Raw genomic sequence first — 27,596 nt, forward strand, 5'->3', positions numbered from 1 at the left:
CACATAATGTTTCTTGATCAGTACTTTTTTCTCCTTACAATTATTTTCCAGTCAATATGGCACAAAATCTTGGAATGATATGTCCTACCAATACGGCCTTATACATATGATAAAGTTGGGGTTCGAGTTATTGGCTCCATATTCATACCCCATATTAGAGTATCCACTATAGGGGCGGCGCGCCGGCCGCCCCTATCGCGGCGGCGGCGCGGCGGTCTATAGGGGAGGGGGCGTCCGCCCCGCGGGCGGACGAATTTTCGGGGGCAGACGGGCGTTCGCCGCGTTTGCGGCGAGGACGGGGCGATGGAGAGAGAAGCGCGGCGGCCGCCGCGCCTATCTATTGTGCGGCGACGCCGGCGCGGTCGCCGGTTTTAATTAAAAAAAAAATTTCGAATTTATAAAGGTTTTTTTATAAATATTCCTCTCATTTTCATCTTCTCTCCACACACATCTTCACTTTCTATCCAAATTTTCTATCTCTAAAAACATTTCTATTATGGATGATTTGTGGAATCAAGCATGGGATTCTTTGATTCAAGAGGTGCAGAGGGAGGCCGACGAGGAGGCAGCGGCGGCGGCGATCCCTCGTGAGATTCGTCATCGTCGGACAATCCCACGGGACCATGTCGGAGCGGCTGAGCGGCTTATGGCCGACTACTTCAGCGCTGACCCTCGTTACCCGGCTGAGATTTTTCGTCGGCGTTTCAGAATGTCGCGACCGCTCTTTACCCATACAGCGACGACATTGGCGGACCGGTTCGAGTGCTTCACGCTCCGGAGTGATTGCACTGGCCGGATCGGGCTGTCTACTTTGCAGAAATGCACCTCTGCAATTAGGCAGCTTGCCTATGCGGGACCGGCTGATATGTTCGACGAATACCTACAGATGGGTGAGACGACTAGTCTAACTGTGCTCCGGCAGTTTTGTAAGGGCATTCGGGAAGTCTTTGGTCCGGAGTTCCTACGAAAGCCAACTCCTGATGAGTGCCAGAGACTGCTAGATATGCACAGTGCGGTGCACAATTTCCCAGGCATGATGGGCAGCATTGATTGCATGCATTGGGAGTGGAAAAACTGCCTGGTGACGTGGAAAGGCCAGTTCACTACCGGTTTCAAGCAGAAACATCCGTCGATGATCCTCGAAGCCGTTGCTGACTACCGTTTGCGGATCTGGCATGCGTATTTCAGTGTTGCAGGTTCGAACAACGACATCAACGTTCTGCAGTCGTCGCCTATCTTCAATGAGGAGTGCCGGGGAGAGGGTCCGCAGATCAGTTTTGTAGCAAATGGCACGCAGTATCGCAGGGGATACTATTTGGCAGATGGAATATACCCTCGTTGGCCCGTATTCGTCAAGACACTTCGCCAACCGGCTGGAGCGAAGAGGCAATATTTTGCGCGAAAACAAGAGGCCACTAGGAAAGATGTTGAGCGAGCTTTTGGTGTGCTCCAAGCGCGATGGGCCATTCTACGCTGCCCGGCACGAGTGTGGCACGAAGATGATGTCGCGGATATTATGGTAGCATGTATCATATTGCACAATATGATAATAGAAGATGAAGGATTTGCTGCAGAACGTTGGGCGCCGGAAGATGGTGCAGTACAAGTCACGGCGTTGCCTCCGCGCCGATACAGATGGGTGTACCACGTAGTAATGAATATCTGATTCAACGTTTCGCTGATATACGCAGGAGCACAACACATGACCAACTCCAGGTCGATTTGATTGAAGAGATCTGGGCACATAGGGGAGGCGGCGTAGCGTGAAGAACATATGCGATTTTCCGTAGATCAAATTTTCGTTGTAATTTTCCCCTCACTTTAATCCGACGAAAATTTAGTTTTCAATTTTAATTTTATTGCACTAGCCGTTTTTGTCTAATTATAGTCCTATAATTTTAATTGTTAATTGAATTAAAAAATACAACAACTAAAATAAAGTGAAATTTGTCCACTAAAAAGTATCCACAATTGCTGCGGACACTTTTTTTTGTGGCTGTGGACAAATAAAATGGGGCTATGGACAAAAAAAAAAAGTTGTCCACCTATAGTGGATGCTCTTAATCTGCACCTATTTTTGACATATTGTGGATCTGTGATCACAATTTTTGTTGCTTTATTTATTACTACTATATTATTTTCTTTAGTTAAGTCATTAGAGCACTCCCAATGGCGACGGCGAAAATCCGGCGATTTTTCGCCGGATATCGCCGACTTATCGCCGGCCATTGGGAGGAGTTCGGCGATAATCCGGCGAAATTCCTACCGAAATTACGCCAAACGGCGTTTTAACGCCGGGCTATCGCCGGATCATCGCCGGCCACTGTGGGGAGCTGTTCGGCGATAATCCGGCGATGATCAATTTTTTTTTTTTTTTTCCTCAACGGTCATATTCTAATTTCCACCCCTATAAATATTTCATCCTCTTCCTCCATTCATCACCCACAAACTTCATTCACACAAATTTTCAATCTTTTTTCTCTCCATCTTTATTAAATGAGTTCTGATTCATCGTCTCGTGCTCCGTCCGACGAGGAAATATCACATTCTTCTTCCGAAGAAGAGGTACCTCCCGCTCCCACTGAATGGGATGTAGCGGGTTTCGCCAACAACCCAATCAACAACTATATCTCCCGCCGCATACAAAGCGAGATCGCTCGAATGCAGCAGCCACCCCCCCAACGGCCAATCCGCCGGCGGCGCCGATACATCCCTCGCAACCACACTGGTGCGCACGATCGGCTGTTCGCCGATTATTTCGCGGAGGAACCACGTTATCCGGCAGATGTATTTCGTCGCACGTTCAGAATGCGCCGCTCCCTCTTCCTGCGCATTGTTAATGCGTTGTCCGCGCGTTACCCCGAGTTCCGGCTCCAGCGAGACGCAGCAGGGAAGCCCGGACTATCGCCTACAGAAATGCACTGTTGCCATCCGGCAGTTGGCATACGGAGGGTCCGCCGACATGTTCGATGAGTATCTGCAATGCGGCGAGACGACTGGCAACGAGTGCCTGAAGAATTTCTGTCAGGGCGTGCGAGAGATATTTGGGGAGCACTACCTTCGCTCGCCGGACGCAGCTGACTGCCAGTTCCTACTGGATTGGCACTGGAGGACCCACGGCTTTCCGGGGATGCTCGGCAGCATCGACTGTATGCACTGGTAGTGGAAGAACTGCCCAACCGCGTGGCGAGGCCAGTTCACTACCGGCTACAAAGGTACGCATCCCACCATCATTCTTGAAGCCGTTGCCGACCAACGGCTTTGGATTTGGCATGCTTATTTTGGTATAGCCGGGTCGAACAACGACCTAAATGTTCTCAATTCCTCGCCCCTTTTCAACGAGCGGATCAACGGGTTAGGCCCCTCCATCGAATTCACGGCCAATGGCAATGTGCATAACATGGGGTACTACCTGGCTGACGGCATCTATCCGCAATGGCCCGTGTTTCTGAAGACGATCAGATGCCCACTCGGAGATAGAAGAAGGTATTTTGCCCGAGCGCAAGAGTCTGCGCGCAAGGATGTGGAGAGGGCATTTGGGGTGCTCCAATCGCGATTTGCACTGGTAAAGGGCCCGACGCGCTTTTTCTACCAGGGGGATATTGCCGATATCATGTATGCGTGCATCATCATGCATAACATGATCATCGATGATGAACACGAAGGCGTCCTCGACGTCACCAACGACCCAAGTGTTGCATCATCGAGTCACGGTGTCTCAACCGAGTCCGCCCGCCAGGGTGTACCGCACAACGAACATGAACGGTTCCAGGCGTTCATGGACATACACCAGAAGGAGGCCCATCAAGCACTACAACACGATATCATCGAAGAATTGTGGGCAAATAGAAACCGCGCCCACCGCCCTTGAATTTTTTTTTCTTTGATTTTTTTTTTTGATTTTTTTTTCTATTCGTGTACTTTTTTTGTTTTTTTTAATTTTCTTCGTTGTAATGTGTACCCGTGTTTAATACAACGAACTTTATTACTATTATTTGTTTTATCTTATAAATTAAATAAGCTAGCTTTATTATATATAAAAATAAAACAATTAAATTAGTGATGATGTAAAAATGAAATGTTGAGTTAGGGAGAAATAAGGGAGAAACCATTGCAGAGGTTGGCTAAAAGTTGGCTAAAAACTGGGGATAAATTTTGGTGCTGATGTGGCGCTGATGTGGCAGGAGTTAGGGAGAAATAAGAGAGTTTATCCCCAAACCATTGGGAGTGGTCTTAGATCTCATTAGCAATGCACCAAATCTATTTACTCTAAAAATTGAAAACAAATGTCGATAAAATTTTTTAAAAAAAGTATATTTAATTAGCAATGCACCAAATCTATTTACTCTAAAAATTGAAAACAAATGTCGATAAATTTTTTTAAAAAAAGTATATTTAAAAACACGCCCAGTGGGACTCGAACCCACAATCGCCTGATTAGAAGTCAGACGCCTTATCCATTAGGCCATGGGCGCTTTTTATTTTGATATTTGGTTGTTTTAATAAAGATATAAACAAGAAAAATAGGACTATAGGAGTAGGGGAAAGAAATTTAAAAATTTGTATAAATCAATACGTAGAGTAGAAAAAAATTGAAGAACAAAGAGCTGAAACTATCAACATGAAATAAATAAATATTTTTGATACAAATCGATTTTTTTGGTAAGATTTTATTAATTCTTAGGGTTGGAGACAAATATTTCATCATCCTTTTACCGTGAAAGGAATGTTGATTTTAAACTTCACATATCAGTCACACAACACACAAAAGGGAAAGGAAAATTCATCGTTTTATTTAATTTTGAATTGACTTTTGAAAACAATTAAACGTTTATAACATTTGAATGATGTATATAAAATACAAATAGCAATCGTTTTTAATGTTTAACACTGGTTTTATACCTTTGGAACTTACTGAAGAAATCTAAACATTAGAAGGGCAATAAGGAATTTTATTTGTGGATACCATATTGGCCCAAAATAGACTTGCATTAAGCCCAGGCCCAATATTATAAAATCGTAGTAGTCTTCGAAAACAAGTAGTACTAGTAGAAAATAGTACTCCTATATGGGAAGACTTTGTGTAAACTTAATATTATTAAATATAATTACAAATTGCATTTGGTTTTGTAGTTAAGATACGGTGTTCAAGTTACATCAAATTAAATGGCCAGAATAATCTGATCCAGATTATTTACTGTTCCATTAAGTTATATATTTCGAGTATTTCTAGTGTTCAAGGTATCAGATATATATCAGGAAATCGTTTTTCATTTTAATTTTCCATTTATTTGAAGGGCTCCATTTTATGTACTTCCTAAATTGCCCTCATCAAAATTAAAACGTGCCACCGCGAACGATATGTATAACCCTCTGTTTCACTTAACGTCGTATATGTGTTGAACGATGCTTTTAGATGAATTTCTGTTTGGGTTGGTGGATTTTCTTGTTCCAATTGTGAGTGAGTCGTCGAGGAACAAAATTTGCAAGGGGGAAAGATCGAGACGAATGTGGACTCCTAAGGAGGAGGACATACTAGCAGCAACACTACTAGAGCTCATTGCAACGGGTTGGAAATCGGACAACGGTTTCAGGGTGGGGTACCTAAGTAAGATGGGGGACAGTCTCCGTGCAGAGTTCCCCAATACGGACTTGAAGGGCACCCCACACATCAACTCCAAAATCTCGGCATGGAAGAAGAATTATGGTTGTCTACGATCCATTTTGAGTCGAAGTGGGGTAGTGTGGAACAATCACGGTGATCACAAGATTGATTGTAGTGACGATCAATGAGACCAAATTGTATCAGTGAGGACCGATGGACATACTTACCCAAATCCTTGCAGCCAACACTCGCCGTCCGCACAACCCAGTATACCTGGGGTAATGGGGGAAAGCAGGCAACCAAAATTTCAGTAACCTCGAAATTAGATCTGAGCTTTGCCGCTGAATTGATGGTCCGAATAGATTTCTCCAAATCTAGGGTTGGGTAGCCATTTTTTTTAAGCCGAGAAAATGAGGAGAGCTCTCTCTATTTTGGGGGTGATTTAAAAATCGCAGGGGCAAAAGGGTAATCTTCACTTCATTTCTGGATATGAAATTCTAGGCAAGAAATTAAAAGCAGCTCATGCGGCAATTTTGAATTAAGTGTATTCCACAATCAAACAGTGCGGGCCCATATTTTTTCCTCGGGCTCGAAAAAAGTAAAAGTTGTAACTTGAACAGCCACCAAGGCTAAGAAATACGCCCATATCTGCTCATTTCATGAAACTTGAACAGACCCTTATACATATATATATCAAACTAGTTTTAAACGCAAAATGGAGAGATATTACTTGAAAGTTTAGTAGGTATTGATCACACTCTTATATAAGCATATGTATTACTCCCTCCGTCCCGCTTAAGATGACACGTTTTTCCTTTTTAGTTTGTCCCAACTAAGATGACACATTTCCTTTTTTGGTAACTTTCTCTCTCCAATTAATACACTCAACCACTTTTTCTCACTCCTATTAAAATATCCATCTTTCTACTTTAATACCTACACTCACCTTCTCTCTCCAATTAAACACTTTAACCAATAACTCCTAAAATCCTGTGTCGGCTAAGCAATGTGTCATCTTAGCCGGGACGGAGGGAGTATTTGAAAAGGTATAAGTACTTGAAAGTAGAATTCTCCTATAATCAACTCCGGTTGTATATGATTATTTGAAGAGCTATTACTTCGAAAAGGTGTTACTTGAAACTAGCTTATGATGAAAACTGGATTATTTTATAATGATTCGTTTTGCGTTTAAAACTAATATGGTATTAATCAAATTAAACTCCCTATGTAAGTATATGAATTATTTAAAGGGGTATTACTTAAAAGTAGAACGCACCCTGAGAATTATGCTGTCCCATTGCAGAGATATGTGATTGAAAACATAGGAATAGTTGATGATTGTAACTTGTAAGAATTAATTGGCATGACTTGCATCTTTGAATTTGGTTTGCATGCAGTTTACATCCATGAAGTGTATCTTCGGTGACGAAATGCTAAAAATAATTAATTTTTCTAATTTTGTAGTAGCATTTTGTCCTAAATTTCATTTTATAAACATCTGACCAGATTACTTGCCTGGTAGCACGGCCTGTCATGACATAAAAAAATGTTTAGCATTAAAATAAAAAAAAAAATATTAGGATTTGTCAACTTCTATATGGTCAAGTTGGAAATATCTAAACTGTTCAAGTTCTTCTTAAATGTAAGTTTAAAATTGTGACCCAGTTTTGATTAGGTATTTTCACCCTTTTAGGTAAGTTTTGTGTTTGACTTGTTCCATAATTCATCCACTTTCAAATTCCTAGATTTACAGCTGACCTAGTTTTCTTTTTACGTGTTTTCTAGAAGATAACTAGTAGTATATCCATTACCCTTCAAATAATTTTATATAAAAGATTAATAGTTATAATGATCGAATATTAAATGAATTGTATATAAGGATAATAATAATCCACTTATATACATTTTCATAAATAATTAGTAGTACTTAATAATACTATTTAAAAACTGATTGATATATTAATTGATTCACTTTTAAACAGATTGGGGTGAAAATATTTACAAATGGAATTGTTAAAGTTTGAAAATTTTGATAAAATCACTATAGGTCTGGATAAATTAAATCTCTAATATAATTATTAAACACTAATTAGCAAAGTTGAGATAGATTTGATTAAATCACCAAAGATCATGATAAATTTGATCGATCACTAATTAACCCAATTATCATACAATACGAATTATTATCATGACATCATTAATTTGTTATAAAAGAGATCTTTGATAGGAAAAACCATAAGTACATAACACTAGATCTTTAAAATCTAAAGATCAAAAATCTGGGCAGTCCAAAAATGATAGTGTAAAGTACTCAAGTTGGATATTAAGTCTGTATCTGCTCAAATTGACGTTTCAACAAAAATAAAATCAAAATTAAATTATTTGTTACATCTGCAATATTTCTTGCCAAAAAGTCTGTCCTTAAGCAAAGTCTAAATAGTAATTAGACCACAACATTTTAAAAAGTTTTAAGAGATCTTATGGGGTTGATCTTTTTAGAAAAAAATGAATAGTTTTATGAAATTACTAATAGGGCACAATTCAAATTGTAAATTATTCTTTTAGATAATTTTTTACAATTTTAGATGGTTGTGAAGAAAATGTCGTTTTATTCAACAGTACACCTTGGACTAATCGAAGTCACATCCATTGAAGATTATATATCTAACTTTCGGTAATTTAGGCCTATCATAATAAATCGAAATCTTGGTAGAAAAACGTGCCCCACTAATCTTTAGTTAATTATAAATTTCTGTATTCAGTCATACAAAAATCCTTAATTTCAATGAAATTGACAATTAAAGTATTTTTGTTTCAAACTTGGAAAGTACTTGTATATTGGTTACAAAATTGTATTGCACCATGCATCAATTGGAAATAGAATTACCGTATAAACTATGTCTTTGATTATTCACAATTTCATTTGATTAAAAATAAATACTTGATTAGTTGATTATTTTTAATTTATGGGCTGTCAAAATATATCATGCCATGTTTTTTTGGAGTAATATTTATTTAATGAGCTCATTAAAATCTCATTTAATATTATTGTTATTTTAGATAAAGCAGTAATTATATACTTAATTAAATATAGTATAGTATATGTGAGCTTATTCAACACCTCTCATAATTTCTTAATTAAACAAGCAAATCTTTTATCTGATCACTGCGTGCTAAACAGTAAGCACACTTACGTTGGTTTTTATTCGTGACTATTTTGAAACTATTACTATCACAATATACATATCTTTTACTATTAAGTTTTGAGAAATTATGTCCATATGGTGATACACATGTATATTCCAAATACCAAATGAAATTGAGAATCTTCTAGTGTCGTGATGGATTGAAATCAAGAATAAAAGATTAAATTAGTGTGAAAACCCAGTATGTAAAGTGATGGTTAATACTCTCTCCGTCCCCAAAGAGTATATATATATTTAGTTCGGCATTAGTTTTAATGCATAACTGAAAAAGTAAGAGAGATAGAAAGAATTTTTTTTTAAAGTACTATTGTTAGTGAAGAATGTGTCCCACCTCATTAAAGAGATTTCCAACATTAGAAAGTTTATATACTTTTTAGAAACGGACTAAAAATGAAATAGTTCATATATTCCATGGACACGGAGGAAGTATTATTATTGATTTTTATGGTATTATTTGACCGTTAAGATTAAAAATAAGATAAAAATAGTAAAGTATTTGGTTGGTTAGATTATTTAATATACTAGATTATATATAGTGTAAATGACATTTTTTTCCCAAAAAATATGAATATACTTAATTTTTTAATTAAAAAATGAAAATAATTTAATTTAATTAATCATAATCAAATTTGTTTGATTAATAAATTATGAGATCCATAGAACAAAAATTATTGCATTCACCAAATAGAACTCAAAATATATCGAAATACTCCACTAAAATAGATTATTGGGCCAAAACTAAAATAATCTTAGGCCCCAAAATTTATCTATAAAAAACTCCACTAGAATAAAGGTGAATTTTCCACTTGCTCCAGTTTGTGTATGAACTACCTACCCACTTTGTAGTGCGATTTGGACACTATACAATTACTACAAAATAATAAATTTATTATTGGTGTCATTTTGTAGAAAAGGAAATATCCATTTCTTTTAATAAATTAACACGAAACTTTTAAAATTCTGTTTTCCGAAGTAAAAATAATAAAAATGTAACAAGTGTATTAAAATCTTGATTATATGTGGAAATGGTTTTGATTAATAGAAATGTAACAAGTGTATTAACATCTTGATTATATGTGGAAATGGTTTTGATTAATAGAACATAATAACACTTTAAGTAAATTAAAAATGATAGTACTACACTTTACCAGCTCACCATGTATTGCATTTAAGGATGAAAAATAAGACATTCAAATAATGACATTTTATCCAATCACTCAACTTTCACAATATATATCTAATTTGAAAAGGTGCTTTCCTTCTGCTTCAAGTAGCCGATTATTAAATATCTAAACGGCTAAAACAGGAAAAACAATCAATTCTTTTAATCACCGCCAAACATAACGATGAATTGAAAAGATTCTAAAGAGGGACCATAATTTGAAAAAGAAATCTAGTATCCACAAATGGTCAAAACTGAATAGGAGATTACGAAAACGATTTTATATGTTTTCTTATGAATAATTAGTCACATTGGAATATAAATATATACAGGGATACATTTGTAAATTCAAAAGTGCGGCCATTAACGCGTACTTCACCGATTTATTCTTTAACTAAAACAAACAATTTATTTCTAAAATTACATTAGGCTGCATTTAGGTCATATATCGTTTTATTTAATTTTGTGGTAGTTCAATAAATTTAAAATAGTATCATAAGCGACAATATTTTTTGTTAAGAAGATGCTACTTATAGATGACGACAATTGATTTCTTGATCATGGGGCAATTGGCAATATATAACATAGAGAAAAAAAGCATTTCATGATTTTATACTATCTATTGCGAAGATAAGTATTCAAGAAATACTACGTATCAGAATAACCGATTTTAGGTTGCAGAATGCAATTTTAGGTACAGCAATAAATATGAATTAAATTCAGAAAGTTATAGTATTGATATCAATTATATCGATTTTTTTTCTATCCAATATTAGTATACCCCCTCCGTCCCTGAAAATTTATTACCTATTTTTTTTTGTCCGTTCCTAAAAATTTGTCACATTTTATTTTTACCATTTTTTATAGTGGACCATACATTCCACTAACTCATTCACAGTCATATTTTATTATAAAACTAATATATAAAAGTAAGATCCATATATCATTAACTTTTTCAACTCACTTTCTATTATATTTTTTAAAATCCGTGCCGAGTCAAATGATGACGAATTATTAGAGAAAGAGGGAGTAATACAATATATTATTTTTTTATATATAAATTAATATACAGACAGTGATGGAAGATAATTTTCACTAAAATAGAATTTGACTTTGAAGCATGCAGAGAGAGCAATAAATGATTGCATTGGCTTCTTTTTTATTGAATTTATTTTTATAAAATACTCCGTATTTGTTACTCCATAAAAACAGAATTTGATTTTTGTATTTGTGTACAAGGCGGAGTGGGCCCCACTGGGGAGACAGAAATTTCTTGCTTGCATTTTTATACATCGCTCTTCCAGCAAACTTCCTTGAATTCACTGCCCCATTTTTCTATCTGCATGTCAAGATTTCCAAATCTCTGTACCTTGAAGACAGAGGCTCTGAAGATTGGCTACGCAATTTAATCGATTTTTCTTTTTCTGGTGAGTGTTCAAGGTCATGATTTCTTCTTCATTGGATTTGTCCAACAGTTCCGGAAACATCCTTCCTTTTTTAATTTAATTTACTTTACTTTGATTCATCTTATTTTTCCTCAAGCTTTAGTTTGGACCTCATCAAGGTAGAATGAGCTGGATTTGTTGACTAAAGAGTCTACAAATCAGCACCCCGTGAATTGCTGAAGGTTTTGATTTGTAGTTATTTGCTGCGCATTTTAGGACTTTCGGTGATGTATTGCGAGATTTAGAGTGATTTGGTTAATCTGTAGAATTTGTAGGCAAATTTGGTTTTGGTGATTTCAAATGATCTTTGTGTTGCAGTGAAATACTGGATCAGAACTCTGCAGCTCATCTCCTAATTTTTTTATTTCAATATTGCAAATAATTATAAATAATGAGTAATTGGAATTTTCTAGACATCGCATTAGTTGTGGACAGGTGGTTGTTGAACTATAAATTTTCTGTTGTTTTCTTTTGGTGTCTTATTGAAATCAATTATGTTGTTCCATCTGAGGGGCTGCATATTGTTGTTTAAAACTGATTAGTATTCATTATACCAAGCTGTTGTAAATAAATTCTTGAACTATTTCTGCTGATTTCCGATATCAAATGTTTGTCATGATTTGAAAGAAAAGATCTATATTCTGTTGCCAGGTGAATTTTGTATATTTAAGTGGCAATTTGTAACGACTGATATTGTTGTTACAATTTGCGTTGTTGAATCTTGGTTGTTGTTTTTTAACTCTTGGTTGGAATTCTTGATGTTCTTCCCTTTAATTTCAATAGATCTTTTGTGCCATATTCTACTGAACTACTAGTATAATATGAATGTGCAGGCTGAAGTTGATTTGAATGTAATATGTGCCATTACTGTGGTGAAAAGCTTGCAAAATCAAGCGACTGCGCAGAACAGGGGAATGAGTATTCTCCAGAACCAGATAGTGGGCCTTCGATCCAGTCCTGCAAGTTGTGCGGTAAGAAGATCTATAAAGAAAGTCCAAACCGAGAAAATTCCAGTTCTTGCGCAATGCCATCAATCAGTGTGACTGCTTCTTTAAAAAGCATCGAAAGTACCACATCAAACTGCAGTACTATTCCTCTTTATTTTCTGTCCCATCCAACTATCTCCACCGTTTTTCTTTTTTGTTCCGTCACTCATACCTTCAAATTTTCAGGTGATATTTCAGTTGTTGCAAACTCATGTGAAAGGTAAAATATCCATTTTATTCTGTTAATTGGTGTTAGGAAAAGAATGATCTGGAAGATTGCTTCCCATGCAATTTGAATATTTTCCCTTGTTTCAACTTTATTATAAACTTATTTTTTTTAATCTACAATCAGGGGATGCATAGAGGATAGCGGCACAGATAGTAGTCAAGAAGATTTTAGTTCCTCATCAAAGGGAAGCATGGATGATTCTGTTTCAGCAATTAATTTAAATGGTTTTCGCCAAGATGATGATGCGGTGAAGCCTTATAGTAAGCAAGGCAGCCATGTTGATAGTTTGAGGCCTAGTGAAAATAAAGGAGATACAGAAACTGCAGAAGTTAAGGCAGTGTTGGATAACAAAGTGGAAAGATCAAAATCTTCTGTCGATGAATCATCTGAAGTGTCATCTTTGAATGATGAAATAAATGCTGAGTTTTGGCTTCCTCCAGAACCAGATGACCAAGAGGATGATGTGTTCGGAAGTGTATCAAACTATGATGACGATGATGATGAGTGTGGTTATGGTGCGGCCTGGGCTAAACCTAGTTCCTTGAGCAGCTTTGAAGAAGAAGGCAGTGGAAGTCATAGGTTCAAAGAGGAAAAACTTAAAGCCATGCATGACGTGAAGCATGGTAAATTTAGGTCTCTCATTAGTCAACTGTTGAAATCAGTGGGTGTCTATTCTTCTGGAAACAGCGTTGAGGATTGGGTTGATATAGTGACTTCTCTATCATGGGAGGCTGCTAGTTATGTTAGGCCAGATGCACATGAGGGTAAGGCAATGGATCCGGATGGATATGTAAAGATTAAATGTATTGCAACTGGTTCCCGCACACAGAGGTAATAATTTGAAACTGTTCTGCTTGCATTTGACATTGGGTTTGATACGTTGTATAGGGATTCAACAATTGGATTTTTGTTTGTAAAGTTAGCTTAGATACCTAGTCTGCCAGTCTCGGCGGCAGTTTAGAAGGAACTTGGATTTGTATTTTATGATGGAAGTGGGGGATGGCTAGGGAATTCCTTCCTTTTGGGGCTTGTGGAACAAAAATGAGCAGATGGGGAATGATTTATCTAGACCAAACAATCATGTTTCACTCATTTTGCTACCCTCTTGCAAATCCATACCAAGCACCCCTGAATAACTCATTCTTTCTTGTTAGATTAACATTAAAAGTGGATAATAAATTTATATGCCTAGTAAATGATCCTGGCTGCTTGGCATTATGCTCGATGTCGTTTGTTCATGGATGAATAATTATTTATTATTTTGTAACTTTTGATTTTCATGTTGTAGCTCCAATTGCAAAACTTCTGTATCAGACACCATTTCTTGTTCTATTACATCCGATTAGCCTGTTGTCTTTTTTTTCCGAAGTAGTCCCTATATTCAGGTCTATAGGTTCCCATTTAAATCTTCTACCACTGATGCAAGGGCATATGTTGAACGAAAATTAGCATGTGGCTTGCTTGTTTGTTTTAGGTTTTATTTTGTTTCTGATAGCACTACTTACTTATCTACATGCAATTATGTTAATAAAATTTTCAAATTGTATGTCGATTTTGCAGTCAACTGATTAAAGGGCTAGTCTTCAAAAAGCATGCTGCTCACAAACACATGCCAACAAAGTATAAAATCCCAAGACTGCTGCTGATCCACGGTGCACTTGAACTTTCTGCGGGAGGTTTGTCATCATTTGAATCAATGCAGCAGGTAATTAAAATTCATTCTTTCAACCTCATACATGACCCTCTATATAAACATCCATTTGCCTTTTCTCATCATAATTTTTCCATGACAGGAGAACGACAATTTGAAAACTATCATTGATATGATAGACATGTACCATCCTAATGTGGTGTTGGTTGAGAAATCAGTTTCTCGTGACATACAAGAGTCTATTCTAGCAAAAGGAATTACACTAGTCTTTGATATGAAGTTCCACCGCTTGGAGAGAGTTGCTCGTTGCATTGGGTCACCTATATTGGCCTCCGAGGTTGGAATAGGACAAAAACTTAGGCAGTGTGACTCCTTTCGTATTGAAAAGTTTGTAGAAGAATATGCTGCTCCTAAGGAAGGTGGGAAAAAACAAAGCAAAACATTAATGTTCCTGGAGGGTGCTCCTACTAGGCTTGCTTGTACAGTAAGTTCACATTTCAAAGATGAAATTACTACCTATTGGTGTTCTTATTGTTTAGATGCATGAACTAGGCTCAGTTAGAGTTTCAAAAAGAGAGAAGCTCACCACCAAAATTGTAAATTATGCTCCACTTCAAACAATTTTGTGTATTATGGATAGCTACTGTGTGTTCTCCCTTCCTTTCTTTGTTAAGTTCTATGCATACATTTTTGTTGATCATGAAAAAAACAACTCTGCTATAATCCCATACCTTTCTTCATTTTTTTGTGGTTAACAGTTTTGAATTTAATATTGAGTATAACTGACTATATTAGAGTCATTCATAATTTTCATTGCCATTCCAGAGTAATTGCTTAACTGTAGTACCAGCATAACCATTACATTCTACATGATGTGATTAAATCTGAGATATTTCACTTAAGCTCATCAAAAGTGCTTGTGTATATGACCTTATTTGTTTTATGATGCACAGATCCTGCTGATGGGAGCTAACAGCGACGAACTGAAAAGAATTAAATGTGTAGTACGCTGTGCGGTTGTCATGGCATATCATCTTATGCTTGAGACTTCTTTCCTATTAGATCAAACTGCAATGTTCTCCACAATTTCTCCCAATGAGATGATTGATCTAGCACTTACTGATATAAAATCAACATTGGTAGGGACTAATGAGTCAACTGCTTTTGCTGATATGCCATGTGATACAGAATTAAACAAGCCACTTGCACTTGATTTTCGCTTGTCTGATCAGGACAAGCCACAGATTCTGATCTTATCACCAGAAGGCGATTCTTCAGTGTCATTAGAAGCATGCAATCCTGAAACATTTCCTGGTCTTTCTATTTCAACATCTATCCAGAGAGTTATGGATGATAGTTTTCCTCTTTTTTCCAACTCTCCTCAGAAGAAGCTGAGTCTGCTTGATTCTGATTTAACAAATAAGGATGGTCCAGATGAAAAATATAATGTTCAGATCTCTAGTCTTCAAGAGGAAGCGGAATATTGTTATGATAAGCCCAAAGCTAGACGCGAGGGAGAGAATTTACTGAACAATGAACAGTCCCATCAGCTAGGATCTTCAGACACATTGGAAAACTGTGATCTCAAGGATGAGATCAATTCAGTCTTAGATTCTGAGAGTATATTGGTCCTGATGTCCAGCTGCAATGCTTCACTTGGAAGTATTTGTGAGCACCGCCGTTTTTCCCATATTAAGTTTTACCGCAGTTTTGATGTTCCACTTGGCAAGTTTTTGCAGGATAAAATGCTCAATCAGGTTTGTAGAAGTTGATTTTTACAAATTAATTATGAGTATTTACTTTGTCCAATTGATATGTCATATTGGTTTGATATTTTGAACATTTATTTATACTTCTGCTATGGCGCTAACATAAATTCTTCCTCTGCGCAGAGACTCCAGTGTAAAGTTTGTGACGAACCGCCTGAGGCACACTTCTTCTACTATGCACATCACAATAAACAACTTACAATCCAAGTTAGACGTCTTCCTGCAAGAAAAATTCTGCCAGGAGAAACTGAAGGGAAGCTTTGGATGTGGAGTCGCTGTGGGCGGTGTAAACTCAGTGATGGTATCCCAAAATCCACAAAAAGGGTATTATTATCCACTGCCGCCTGCGGGTTGTCATTTGGAAAGTTTTTGGAACTGAGTTTTTCGAATCACTCTTCATTCAGTAGTCCATCCTGCTGTGGTCATTCTTACAATAAGGATTTCATCTACTTCTTCGGGTATGCTTTATTTTAAATTTTTAGCTATTTATTGGAAGGTCTAATCAGAAATGTACTATTTGATTTGTTAATAAATTTTTGTTGAGATGGGCATTAAACTTTTTGGTGGGATGGCATTAACCCCCCCCCCCCCCCCCCCCAAAAAAAAATACAAAGAAACAAGGAAGTTGAATTCCTTCTACCTGGATGGCTCTTAAATAAGAGCTTGCCAATTCCTGAGTGCTTCATTTAGCATCTCTATTTACATTTACTTTCTACTCTGTGATACACTCTCAGAATTTTTGACAAATATGCAGATTGGGGCCCATGGTTGCAATGTTCAAGTACTCTCTAGTTTCGACCTACTCAGTTTCGCTTCCACCTCAGATGATGCAGTTTAACTATTCAGGCGGAGGGGAGTTTCTTAAGAAAGATTCTGAGAATGTATGTACTTTCACAAATTATTTTGCTATTTTATCTTGCCTGGTGCTCTAGCTAAAGAATCACCTCTTCCTTTCATCTTTTGACTTGTATCGTTGATTTCTATATTTAAGGTGCACTCGAAAGGGATCTCAATGTTCCTTGAGATCGAAAAGTGTTTGATGGATCTCAGAAATCGTTATGTTGGGGTAACCTTGAAAATTCAAGGTTCAGATATGGAATTTTCTGATATTGTGGAGATGTTGAGAGAGGAAAGGTCTCAATTTGAGGTAAGATTTGTATTCTTATACATTTTTTATCCATCTTTTAGCTTTAATAAAGATTAGACCTACTCCTATTTTCTTAGTGATTTTTTATCTACCATTAAAATAATTTCTCTTATGAAAAAGGAGCATTTATACTTTACATAATTATAAATGGATTTCTCGATAGTTTCTTCTCTATACAATTGTAGAATGGTGTATGGGTAACTTACCGTACATTGGAGTATGCAAATCTAGATTAAGTATGACTAAGTTTTTTGCAAGTCTGAAAATTTATGTTGAAATCAGTTAGCTCTAGTAAGTAGGTTAGAATAATATGCTGTTTGGTTTCACATAATTTCCAACTACAAAAACATTTATACTTTGGTTTTTATATGCTTTTTCCACATTACATAGTTACAGTGCTCTTGATATAAATTAAATTTTTTATTAGGTTGAGGTTCAAAATGCAACAAATGGAAGTGAAGATGGTGCTGTTTGTAAGATCCTAAGCTTGAATAGAGTGCGATTGGATCTTATGCTGGAATCATGCATATGGGATCGGAGATTACATGCATTGCTCTCTTCAGAATTTAAGGTGATTGGTTCGGATTTAGTGAAGGAGGATGGCATTTTCGGGCAGCCATTAAGCGAGGCTGATACTGGTGTTGAGGAAATTTCTGTATCCGAATTCAAGCAAGATTTTGATGGAAGTGATGACTATCCAATTAAAGAAATACCTATTGATGGAGATGTAGAAGGATCTAATGAAGATAAATCTACACTAACTGTGGCAGAAAATATTGGTAGATTGAATGAAAATGGAGCAGGAGCCCATGATTTCTTGGTGAAACCTACTTCAGAAGATCATTTTGATTCTCTTGAAGGAAACTCTAAACAGGAAAATCTCGATTCAGGTATGGAATTGCAGACTGGTCGTATAATATCGATATCTTCAGACATTGAAGGGGTTGGTTCCGATTCGAATAATTCTTTGAGATTTAAGCATTATCTTTCTATGTTCTCCAACCTGGAAAATGGTAAAGGCTGGGTCTGGGCACCCTTTACAGATATCCGACGTGAATACCTTGAAGATCTCCAGAGAGGATACTTACCAAAATTTGAATCTTGTAGTAGCTATGCTGTAGAGTCTACAGCTCAAAAATTGATCTCTGACGAGGGTTCCAGATTGCACATACCTCTTGGCATGGATGACTATATTGTATCTGACTATGAAGATGAATTCTCAAGCATAATAGCCTGTGCTTTGACCCTATTAAAGGATGATGCTGTAGCAACGGAAGATCTGGCAGCGGATGTTCAGAGAGAGAGAGGAATCGATACAAAATTATTTGAGGGTTCTCAGAGCCTACCGCGAATATTTTCTTTGACAGCCCCTAATTGGTCCTCTTTTGGATCTTTTGATTTGGATAGCATGCATTCTCCTTCTGCATCCATGGGTGATCTACATTCTTCAAGTTTTGATGGTTTAAATTTGTTAGAATCATTAGTCTCCTATGGTGCAAGCCATCCAGAAGTCTCTATGGGTTTGGGGAAATATCCAGGGAAGCGTAAGTACTCTGTTGTATGTGTATACGCAAGCCAGTTCCGTCAGTTGCGGGATCGATGTTGTCCTTCAGAAGTTAGTTATATTGCTTCCCTAAGCCGTTGTAGGTATTGGAATGCTAAAGGTGGAAAGAGTAAATCTTTTTTTGCAAAAACACTAGATGACAGGTTCATCCTTAAGGAAATCAAGAGGACAGAGTTTGAGTCATTCATGAAGTTCGCCCCAAACTACTTTGACTACATGAATGAGTGCTATGAGAAAGGAAACCAGACATGTCTTGCTAAGATTCTTGGCATCTACCAGGTTAGTTTATCTAGTTCTATCCTTACTTATGGCTCTTTTTAAGGTGGCATAAAGTCTCTTGTGCTTATTCTTAACTAAACTTGTGTAGGTTGTCATAAGAGCAACAAAGCATGGGAAGGAAACCCGGCACGATCTCATAGTGATGGAGAATCTTTCATTTGGTCGACAGATTTCCAAACAGTATGATCTTAAGGGGGCGTTGCATGCTCGATTAACTGCTGGCAATGATGCTGAAGATGTTCTTTTGGATCAAAATTTTGTGAATGATATGAATATATCACCTCTCTATGTCAGCAGGAGATCAAAGCGGAATCTGCAGCGGGCTGTGTATAATGATACTAATTTCCTCAATGTTAGTTTCTTTAAATTTTCTTGGATTACAATCATGGATTTGATTTGCTATATACACTAACTATTGTTTGTTTCATTGCTTATCAGTCGATCAACGTGATGGACTACTCTCTTCTGGTAGGAGTGGATACACAGCGTCGCGAATTGGTGGGTGGTATCATAGACTACCTCAGGCAGTATACTTGGGACAAATATCTCGAGAGCTGGGTCAAGTCTTCACTCGTTGTTCCCAAAAACGTGCAGCCAACTATTGTCTCTCCAAGAGAATATAAGAAGAGATTTAGGAAGTTCATAGACACACACTTTTTGAGTGTTCCAGATCACTGGTGTTCCCGGAGATCTTCCAATCCTTGCCAACTCTGCGGTCCTTCCTTAGGAACTGGTTTATTTAAAGCAAGATCCTTTAAGAAAGGCAGTGAAGATGAAGATTCGTCCAATGGAGCATCTTGTGAACAAGGGACGCATGGAGCTGGTTCTTTGAAATCCCCAGCTCACGATGAACAAGACGGGCCCTTTTCTTGAGGTCTGTCAGTTCACCATCTTATGAAGCCCTTTTCTAGTACTAATTTTTTTGGATTCGTATATTATTGTATAGCTGATTGTCGGTGTACACCCCCTCTTACCCTGGTATTATTTTTTCCAGCAAAGTTCTGAGGGTATTTTGGCATATATAGGTCAGAAAATTTTAGGCTGCACATAGATATACATTTATATCTTGAGCAAATGTGAAAAATGGCATTGTGTAGTTCATATGACCTCTATTGATATTTTCAATGATAGAAATATACAATATTTGTCCATCTATCATTTATACTGCGACCAAAGTTGAATTATCTCATAGAGATTGTGATTCATGATCCAAAGTTTAATTCTTTCATAGAGATTGTGATTCATAATCCTTGTGCAACTATGTGGTGAAGAATTTTGTGTTTGGGTATACATACCTGATTCATGCTATTGCCTTTGCCTTTGAAAAAATCTTCTGGGAAACCTTGCCTGCCTCTGCATCTGTCGGCTGCAAAGATGTATATTTTGTGATAAAATGGCTTATTGTTGAATATGATGTTTATTAGGTCAAAGCTATTAAAAGATTTAAAAATATTGGTCATCTGGTCCTTTGTATGAATCTTGTTCTTGTCACGAGTTTCCTGTTTGTGTTTAAGGCTGTTATTTTATTTTCCTGTGTTATTTCCTTTCTGAAGCGGCAGTTGCTTTTCATCAGCTAAAAAGGTGCCGGTTTTAAACTCTTTCTTGTTAAATTGGACTGCTTCAGCCTTCAAGATTTAATTATGGTATCAAAAAATAATGCCAATTTTTTTCACTTCACAATTGCTCTTATTGCAGTTTTATTGTTTGACTTATCATGCAATACTAAGATAAAAAAGAGAACAATTTTCAAAAGCCCCAAAGATTAGATTTGAAAAACAAACTACAAAAATTGCAACCAAAAGGCTACGTTTCCACACAAATAATGTAAAGGCATTCTTGATGGTATTTGTGAGATGCTAGCTAGACCAATCCATATAAGATACAAATAAATGCAAACCATGTGCTGTAGATCTATCAAGGAAGGTATAATAAACCCATATTGATGAATAAACGAAAACACTAAAATACAAAAATGGAGTAAAGTGAAGAAGTGAGTTATGGAAAATATGATACATCAAATGCAATGACAACGAAGTGGAACCGATACTCCCTGAGGTTTTCGCCTCTCTCGTGTGATAGCTTCTCTGATCAATGGTAGCTTTTGATGAACTTTCCTCCATATGTGATTCACTGCACCACCTGGAGGTATCGGGCCAACACCACCCGGATGGCCGTTGTCATATTGAAAGACCGGTTGAACCGTGGCCATGTTTCTGCGAAACCTATCCTTCTGTTCACGAGAATAGCTTCTCAGATGACTCACTAGCCAATTGGGCTTCAAAGCATCACTAACAGCAACGAAAACAGAGAATTCTGAGTAATCCACCATGCCTTCAAATGGGAGCTCAACGTTGTCACTGACAATGACTGGTATGCAGAGACTCTGCACAGCATCAAAGAGTCTACACGAAGTTGGTGTGTCGCCTGCTGGATGTAAGCAGAACTGCGATGATCTCATCCCCTTTATCGATTGCTCCTTCCCTGTGGCATTAGGAAAGCCCTCTTCCATAATCACTCTCGGCTCATCGATCAACAAATCCCATAATTTCTCACGAATAAGACCTCCCTGTGGATACGTAAAAAATGTCAACAACAAGAAACCATGATGCGAAAAATAGTAGAATTAGAGCATAGAATACTGACCCGGTGCCTATGCTTTGCTCCTTTGAAGTAAAGAAGTGTGGGCCTCTTCTGGTTTTCAGATAGGTGTAGCCTAGGAAGTAAATGGGTGTATGGCACGATGACATCTTTCAGTAGAGAGACTTGAGTGTGATGTATCATTGAGTCGGAAGAGCTTCCATTGGATGTTTTCGTGTCAAGCCTGTACCATCCACCAAAGTCCACCACAAGGAGGATAGCAGGGGCTATCTCGTCTTTGACATGCCACATTGCAACAGGGTCTGCCAAAGAATGCTTCAAGTTTTAAAACCTGACAATCGAGAGACTAAAATATAAGCACCTAAAACATGCAACACTTATCCGAGGTTGTCTAAATTGGAAATGGTGGATATTAAACTCCCCAAGAACTCAATAAGGATATTATTGACAATGATAACCTAAAGTTATTATCTGATCTCACGCTCTGATGAAGATTATACCTGAAAGATAACGAATTACAATTGACAACTATGGAGCAGGGAAAATACATGAATAAACGGTCCAAATAGAAGCAAAGCAAGCTAGTAATACAGAAAGATCCATGAAGATTGATACACTCACTATGACAGTACTTTTTGTAATATATCAACCTTCACTTTTGCAATTCATACACATGCTTCTTTGGAACAACAACTCCACACTGTTTCCTTGGAAATTTGTTTCTTCATTATCTCAATTTTCTCCAGAATCAGCTACCAATCCATTTTGTACACTTAAATACTCTGAATTGCACATGAAGAGTTACATCTATCAACTACGGTAGCTAGCTTTTTGACAACAAAGCACTAAAGCTAGCTTACAGTTAGCAACACATTATCTCAACCTAAAAGGCCAATCACACACACACCTAAGAAAACACTCAAAATCAAAATTCTTTCTTCATTTCTAAATATGTAATGTGTGACACAAGGGAGCTAATTAAGCAATATAAGAATTTCATCATGCTTAGAATAAAATTCCCCAACTCAATAACATGTTAAAGATGAAAATTTTATGGCATTTGGTCGAAAGTACTGAATCAAAGACATACCAGTGAGAACAAAAACATGATCTCTGCCCCCAGATTTCCGCCAAGCTTCCGTCTTTTTAACCGAATCAATCACCATTCTCTGCCTCACATAATCCTCATTCGTCTCAACCCTCTTCCTAAACACGCCTTTATCAACCACCAGCTGCAATTCAGCGCTCAATGTGGCGAAAAATGGGACGAAAATCACATCGGCCTCCCTAGAATCCGAAACCCTCTTGGCAAAGGAGTCTCCTTTGAGATGCTCAGGCGTCAATAAATCTCCCAAGATCCAGTATTCAGCGCTGTACTGTTTGATAATGGGGTTTTCGGGGAAGGGGAGGGATTTGACGGGTTGTTTGGGCGAGATTTTGCTACGGATTTCGTTGTCGACTTGGCTGCCGATTCTTGTGTCGGAGGAGAGGGCCCAGTAGTTTTGTAAGAGGCCGTAGTTGAGGGATCTGGGGAGGGGGGAGACGTAGACTTTGATGCGATCTTGGGAGAGATCGGTTCTGGAATTTGGCGGTGGTGGGACGGTGGAGGTGGAGTAGAGGTAGAAGAAGATTAGAGAGAGAATGCATAGGAGTGAGAGTGTGATGAAGAGGGGTGGGGTTCTGGGCGGTGCCATTGCATTCAACCTATGTTGCTGTGGAGATGTATTTATATTTATAAACAACTGTGTGCACAGAGAAGTGGAATTTTGGATTTTTAACAAAATTTTATGAATTTATGGAGTACTAATTGAACGAACATGGACACAATACAAACCTTCATCAAAGATTTTGTTATGAAGTTCGATTTTTTTTTTCAAAATTTGGTTGAGTTTTTTTTCTTACGAAAATTAGAATCACGCTAAATGAAATGGACGCGTTCATGCCAATTGCCAAACCAATAACAAGTCAAATGAAATGGCGTGTTATCTTAGCAGATATTCGTCCCATAAATCAACAATCAATTCATCTCCAATTCATCCACTAACCAATCTATTAAACATTGACATTTTTCATTTTTACTCAATGAGATTTTTTTTCCAAATCCACCCCAAATTCGTATTTTGCACCCGCACAAAAAAATTGAGACAATCAGAATTCCTATCCTTTATACACTTGGTTTTGCTTCGATCATTTTTCTACAGAGAAAAGAAAAGGAAGAGAGGAATCTGAAAAAAGCTATACACGGATGGTCTGAGGGACTTTGAATCTGTTACAAATGCTCAAATACTCACAACAAGTGAATATTATCAACTCGGAAACAACATAAACCAACCTCAAATCCTCGTAGCTCTCTACCCGAGCTCTGAAGCTATGCATAGCCTTCGTTCTTGAGCAGTTTCTCCGCATTATTGAGCTTTGGCCGAGTACATCCTCAAAGTTCCAGTCTCTCACCATGTCCCTTCTAACAGCATGGCTCCGGAATATATTGGGGCATCACCTTAGAAGACGTGAACGGTGAACCTGTGATTGGCTGTAGAATGTAGGAGTGTGGTTTTTCTGGCCAAGCAATTTGCAATAGCCGAGCATCTCCCTTCGTTGTTTGAGCTTGATAAGGAGTAGCTTCTGAAGGAATGTGATGGACTGACTCTCCACGCTATGGCATACGAGACATGCCAGCGAGCAATATCAATCAAATCAAACGCAGCCTTCCTTTGTAGCAAGCGCTGTACAAGAAAATTGAAAAGAAATAATTAATGAAAGTCCATCGTTTTTATACAGTCAAAACATTTATATCTTTGAGTCATTCCCCAGAAAAAATCTGGGACGAATATGGAAGACTTAAAATTACCTCATCCGAGATTTGAAGACTAAGTTTGAGTAGCATGGAGGCTGCCCACAAGACAAGAGTATACAGTATCATCTGGTGTGACACCAGCTTCTTTCATCTCGTCATACAACTCAAAAGCCTCCTCTGATCTCCCCTCTTTGGACAACCCTGCTATCAATGCTGTGTAAGTTATCACATCCGGATTTATATTCTTCGCCTGCATCTCTCGGAAGAGCTTCAGAGCCTCATCTATATCCCCAGCTATACATTCTCCTTGCACGAGGGAGGTGTACGTGTAACTATCTGGCAGCAACCCCTTAACTTCCAGTTTCCTCCTCAATTCATTTGCTTCCTTCATCCTCCCATTTCGGCAGTATCCATGGATTAAAACGTTGTATGTCACAACGCTTGGTTTCTCTCCATTCTTCTCCATCTCATGTAACGTTCTAGTAGCTTCAACAAGATTACCTTCCTTGCTGTATATATCGATCAGTGTTGTGTAAGAATACACATTTGGTGCGACACCCTTCTCCACCATCGAGAACAGTTCCTTCTTCGCTTCCTCATGGCGGTTTAATTTGCATAAACAATTGGCAATCATAGTGTACACGTACACATCAGGATCAAATCCCTTCTTCTCCATAACAGCTTGCAACTTCAAAGCTTCATCAATCATCCCTTTCTTGCAGTAGCCATCCATCAGCGTGTTGAAAATAACTCGATTCAAGTTTATTCCTTTGCTTTGCATATCAATGAGCAAGACCTTCGCTGCATCCACGTTCCCCATCTTGCACATACCATATATCAATGAGTTATAAGTATGGGCATTAGGCTCCAACCCCTTCTCCACCAACTCATCAAATAAAGCAAATGCGGTCTTAATATCACCTTTTTTACAGTACAGACTAATCATCAATGTGTACACATGAACATCTGCCTCTACACCTTTTTCAGACATTTCCTTAAACACCCTCACTGCATTTTCAATACCAAAGTATTTCGCTTGCCAATTAATTCGAAGAGTATACGTCGCCACATTGAAATTCACCCCTGCCTTCTCCATGGTAGCCAAGATATCTTTCACTCCCTCGTGATTCGGTTTCTTTACATAAGCATCTATCAAAGTGTTGAAAGTATATGCATTTGGTTTAACCCCTTTTTCAACCAAATCGTGCATCAATTTTCTGGCCTTCTCGACTTCCCTTCTTTTACACAATCCATCCATAACCAATGTCATGGAATAAACAGTAATCAACACATTACATTCCACCATTTTCAGAAAGAAATCACACAGTGAGCCAAAACGGTTGCATTTCTTCAATGCAACCAAATAAACCATGCACGAACGCTCATCAATCTCGAACTTATTATTAACCATGTACTCGAAAACCTCCAAGCCCTCATCAAACTTTCCATTGTCAGCATAAACCCGAAATAACATATCAAAGAATTTAATCTTTACAGTGGGTTCTGCACAGCTTTCACTCACTAATGAAGCTACTTCTGAAAATGGGGATCGAAGATTTTCATCTGCAACAGCAGCACTCAGAATATTCTTGGCCTCCGCAAATTTTCTAGCTCCAAAAAGCCGCAGAATGATTACAATGTGCGATTCAAGATCGGGTTTTTGAGGAGTACTGGACTGATTCGTCCGCAAAAATTCAAAGAAACGCAAGCAAGAAGAGCTGGGAATTCGTGGGTTCGAGAGAACATGATGTGTGATACAGGGATTAACTTTGGAAATGAGAGATTCTGCAATTTGGAGAGGCCTTGTGGTCGAATTAATTAGGGATTCCGCGATCAAGTTTGCGGTGTGTTCATTGGATTTTGTAGAGCTGAAAACTTGTTTCGCAGTGCGGTAGAATCCTTGGTTGGACATGGAATTATGCATTCTAGCAGCAGTAAAAAAACATTTAGCAAGCCTTCGAATTATATGACAACACATTCACTAAACACAATGCAACAACTAATTAACAATCAATGGATGATAAGTCACACCGTCATCGATCTCGATACAGAAAAAATGCATCTATCTCAACTATTCCAACCAAAAAAGCAATGATCTTGAATTCCTTCACATAGAAACTAATCCCATCATTAAATCTTCCTCCGTTCTTATTTTCAATCCATCCATTAACATAACTTCTCGCAACATAAGTCTCGACAAAAACACAAAAAACATCAAGAAATTACGAAAGTGGAGTATAAAAGGAAAAATCCCCAAATTAGCTAATCAACCCAAATGAAAAATGGAAACTCGAATCGAATCATGATGAATAGCTGAACCAATGCGATGCCAAAGAAATAATCTTTAGAAGTAATTAAAACGGGAAAGAGCAAAATCAGAAGAGATACCTGAGAAATAGTAAAAACAGTAGCTAATTCCCAAATAATGGCGAGATGATTGGGGTTTATAATTTCTGGGCGCATTGAATCTTGAAACGAAGCATCGGATGTTCAACTCAGTTGAATTCTAGTTACCTAGACGGATTGAGCATGTTTGTGCTTAGAAATCGGCAGTTTGTAATTTCAGCTGAAATCTGAATCGTTTTAAATCGATTTTTATTTGAGCCGGAATATTATAGCAAGTTATTGGGCTTTTGGGTTATGAATTGGCCCAATAATTATCGTGGGCTTGAGAAAATGAATGCTGAGTCTAAGGCAATATGAGCCCAATTTAAACTAACAAGTTCATTAGTTTCTGAATTACTACTATAAGATAAACTAATTGGAACGCATGTGGCATTTTGTTTAGCTCGATATGAATTTCCAGTAAAAGAAAGTCTAAATTTGGAGTTAATTCTTGTTTCATATAAAAGTAATTAAGTGTGTGGTCGGTATCTGTTGACAGTAGCTCTCCAATAGTATTACTAATATTTAAAAAAATACTAATAGTAATACGAATACTAATATAATGTATATATACTAATCAATGATTAAAAAATAATCAAAGAATGTATTTATTTAATCATTAGTTACTTGAATAAATTTGAATTCTCACACATCTTTAGTTTTTCTATTATTATTATTATTATTAATTATTATTATTAAGTAAATTAAAAATACACTTATGTAGATAACTCAAACGTCACACCTATAATCTAATAAAGGAAAAACGTTACTATTAA

General features: G+C 37.4%; 3 protein-coding genes, 1 long non-coding RNA gene, 1 other non-coding gene and 1 pseudogene across 8 annotated transcripts; 1 reads left to right on the forward strand and 5 right to left on the reverse strand.

Moving 5' to 3' along the window:
• Positions 1-4,402: 4,402 nt before the first annotated feature.
• Positions 4,403-4,475, reverse strand: TRNAR-UCU (transfer RNA arginine (anticodon UCU)). The gene has a single exon. It is a non-coding gene; the product is annotated as a tRNA-Arg (tRNA).
• Positions 4,476-12,250: 7,775 nt separating this feature from the next.
• On the reverse strand, positions 12,251-20,648 carry LOC148933197 (uncharacterized). The gene is made up of 2 exons (XR_016134542.1): positions 20,339-20,648; positions 12,251-14,694 (listed from the first exon to the last, which is right to left on the reverse strand). It is a non-coding gene; the product is annotated as an uncharacterized LOC148933197 (long non-coding RNA).
• Positions 12,264-20,201, forward strand: LOC125219660 (putative 1-phosphatidylinositol-3-phosphate 5-kinase FAB1D). Of its 4 annotated transcripts, none has more exons than XM_048121702.2 (12): positions 12,264-12,389; positions 12,591-12,624; positions 12,757-13,464; positions 14,194-14,338; positions 14,427-14,768; positions 15,238-16,041; positions 16,177-16,511; positions 16,808-16,934; positions 17,045-17,200; positions 17,628-19,043; positions 19,132-19,395; positions 19,482-20,201. In XM_048121702.2, the coding sequence occupies exons 1-12, from the start codon at positions 12,275-12,277 to the stop codon at positions 19,914-19,916; spliced, it is 4,881 nt and encodes a 1,626-aa protein (XP_047977659.1). In that variant the 5' UTR covers positions 12,264-12,274; the 3' UTR covers positions 19,917-20,201. The 4 variants fall into 4 exon arrangements, with proteins under 4 accessions (XP_047977659.1, XP_047977654.1, XP_047977658.1 ...); XM_048121697.2 differs by having other exon boundaries at positions 12,275-12,503; XM_048121701.2 differs by having other exon boundaries at positions 12,275-12,485.
• A 203-nt stretch (positions 20,649-20,851) lies between the features above and the next one.
• LOC125219666 (Exostosin family protein) lies at positions 20,852-23,446 on the reverse strand. The gene is made up of 3 exons (XM_048121709.2): positions 22,732-23,446; positions 21,687-21,943; positions 20,852-21,609 (listed from the first exon to the last, which is right to left on the reverse strand). The coding sequence occupies exons 1-3, from the start codon at positions 23,333-23,335 to the stop codon at positions 21,058-21,060; spliced, it is 1,413 nt and encodes a 470-aa protein (XP_047977666.1). The 5' UTR covers positions 23,336-23,446; the 3' UTR covers positions 20,852-21,057.
• A 334-nt stretch (positions 23,447-23,780) lies between these two features.
• LOC148933198 (uncharacterized) lies at positions 23,781-24,323 on the reverse strand (annotated as a pseudogene).
• Positions 23,781-27,002, reverse strand: LOC125219664 (Pentatricopeptide repeat (PPR-like) superfamily protein). The gene is made up of 3 exons (XM_048121708.2): positions 26,824-27,002; positions 24,490-26,360; positions 23,781-24,364 (listed from the first exon to the last, which is right to left on the reverse strand). The coding sequence occupies exon 2, from the start codon at positions 26,357-26,359 to the stop codon at positions 24,509-24,511; it is 1,851 nt and encodes a 616-aa protein (XP_047977665.1). The 5' UTR covers position 26,360; positions 26,824-27,002; the 3' UTR covers positions 23,781-24,364; positions 24,490-24,508.
• Between the last annotated feature and the right edge of the window lie 594 nt (positions 27,003-27,596).

Source organism: Salvia hispanica, chromosome 1, assembly GCF_029641045.1.
Source record: "Salvia hispanica isolate PSC_SH4W2 chromosome 1, Shi_PSC_v1, whole genome shotgun sequence".
In the NCBI taxonomy this organism is placed as follows: Eukaryota; Viridiplantae; Streptophyta; class Magnoliopsida; order Lamiales; family Lamiaceae; genus Salvia; species Salvia hispanica.

What these genes read in the sequence shown, in the direction of transcription:
- LOC125219664 (XM_048121708.2), bottom strand. Translation starts at nt 26,359, where the DNA reads ATGCATAATTCCATGTCCAACCAAGGATTCTACCGCACTGCGAAACAA.
- LOC125219660 (XM_089062717.1), top strand. Translation starts at nt 12,275, where the DNA reads ATGTGCCATTACTGTGGTGAAAAGCTTGCAAAATCAAGCGACTGCGCA. An exon ending in AGGATAAAATGCTCAATCAG is followed by an intron (nt 16,042 to 16,176) that starts GTTTGTAGAAGT and finishes TCCTCTGCGCAG; the next exon opens with AGACTCCAGTGTAAAGTTTG. An exon ending in GATTTCATCTACTTCTTCGG is followed by an intron (nt 16,512 to 16,807) that starts GTATGCTTTATT and finishes ACAAATATGCAG; the next exon opens with ATTGGGGCCCATGGTTGCAA.
- LOC125219666 (XM_048121709.2), bottom strand. Translation starts at nt 23,335, where the DNA reads ATGGCACCGCCCAGAACCCCACCCCTCTTCATCACACTCTCACTCCTA. An exon ending in TCATGTTTTTGTTCTCACTG is followed by an intron (nt 21,944 to 22,731) that starts GTATGTCTTTGA and finishes ATTCTTTGGCAG; the next exon opens with ACCCTGTTGCAATGTGGCAT. An exon ending in GAGCAAAGCATAGGCACCGG is followed by an intron (nt 21,610 to 21,686) that starts GTCAGTATTCTA and finishes ACGTATCCACAG; the next exon opens with GGAGGTCTTATTCGTGAGAA.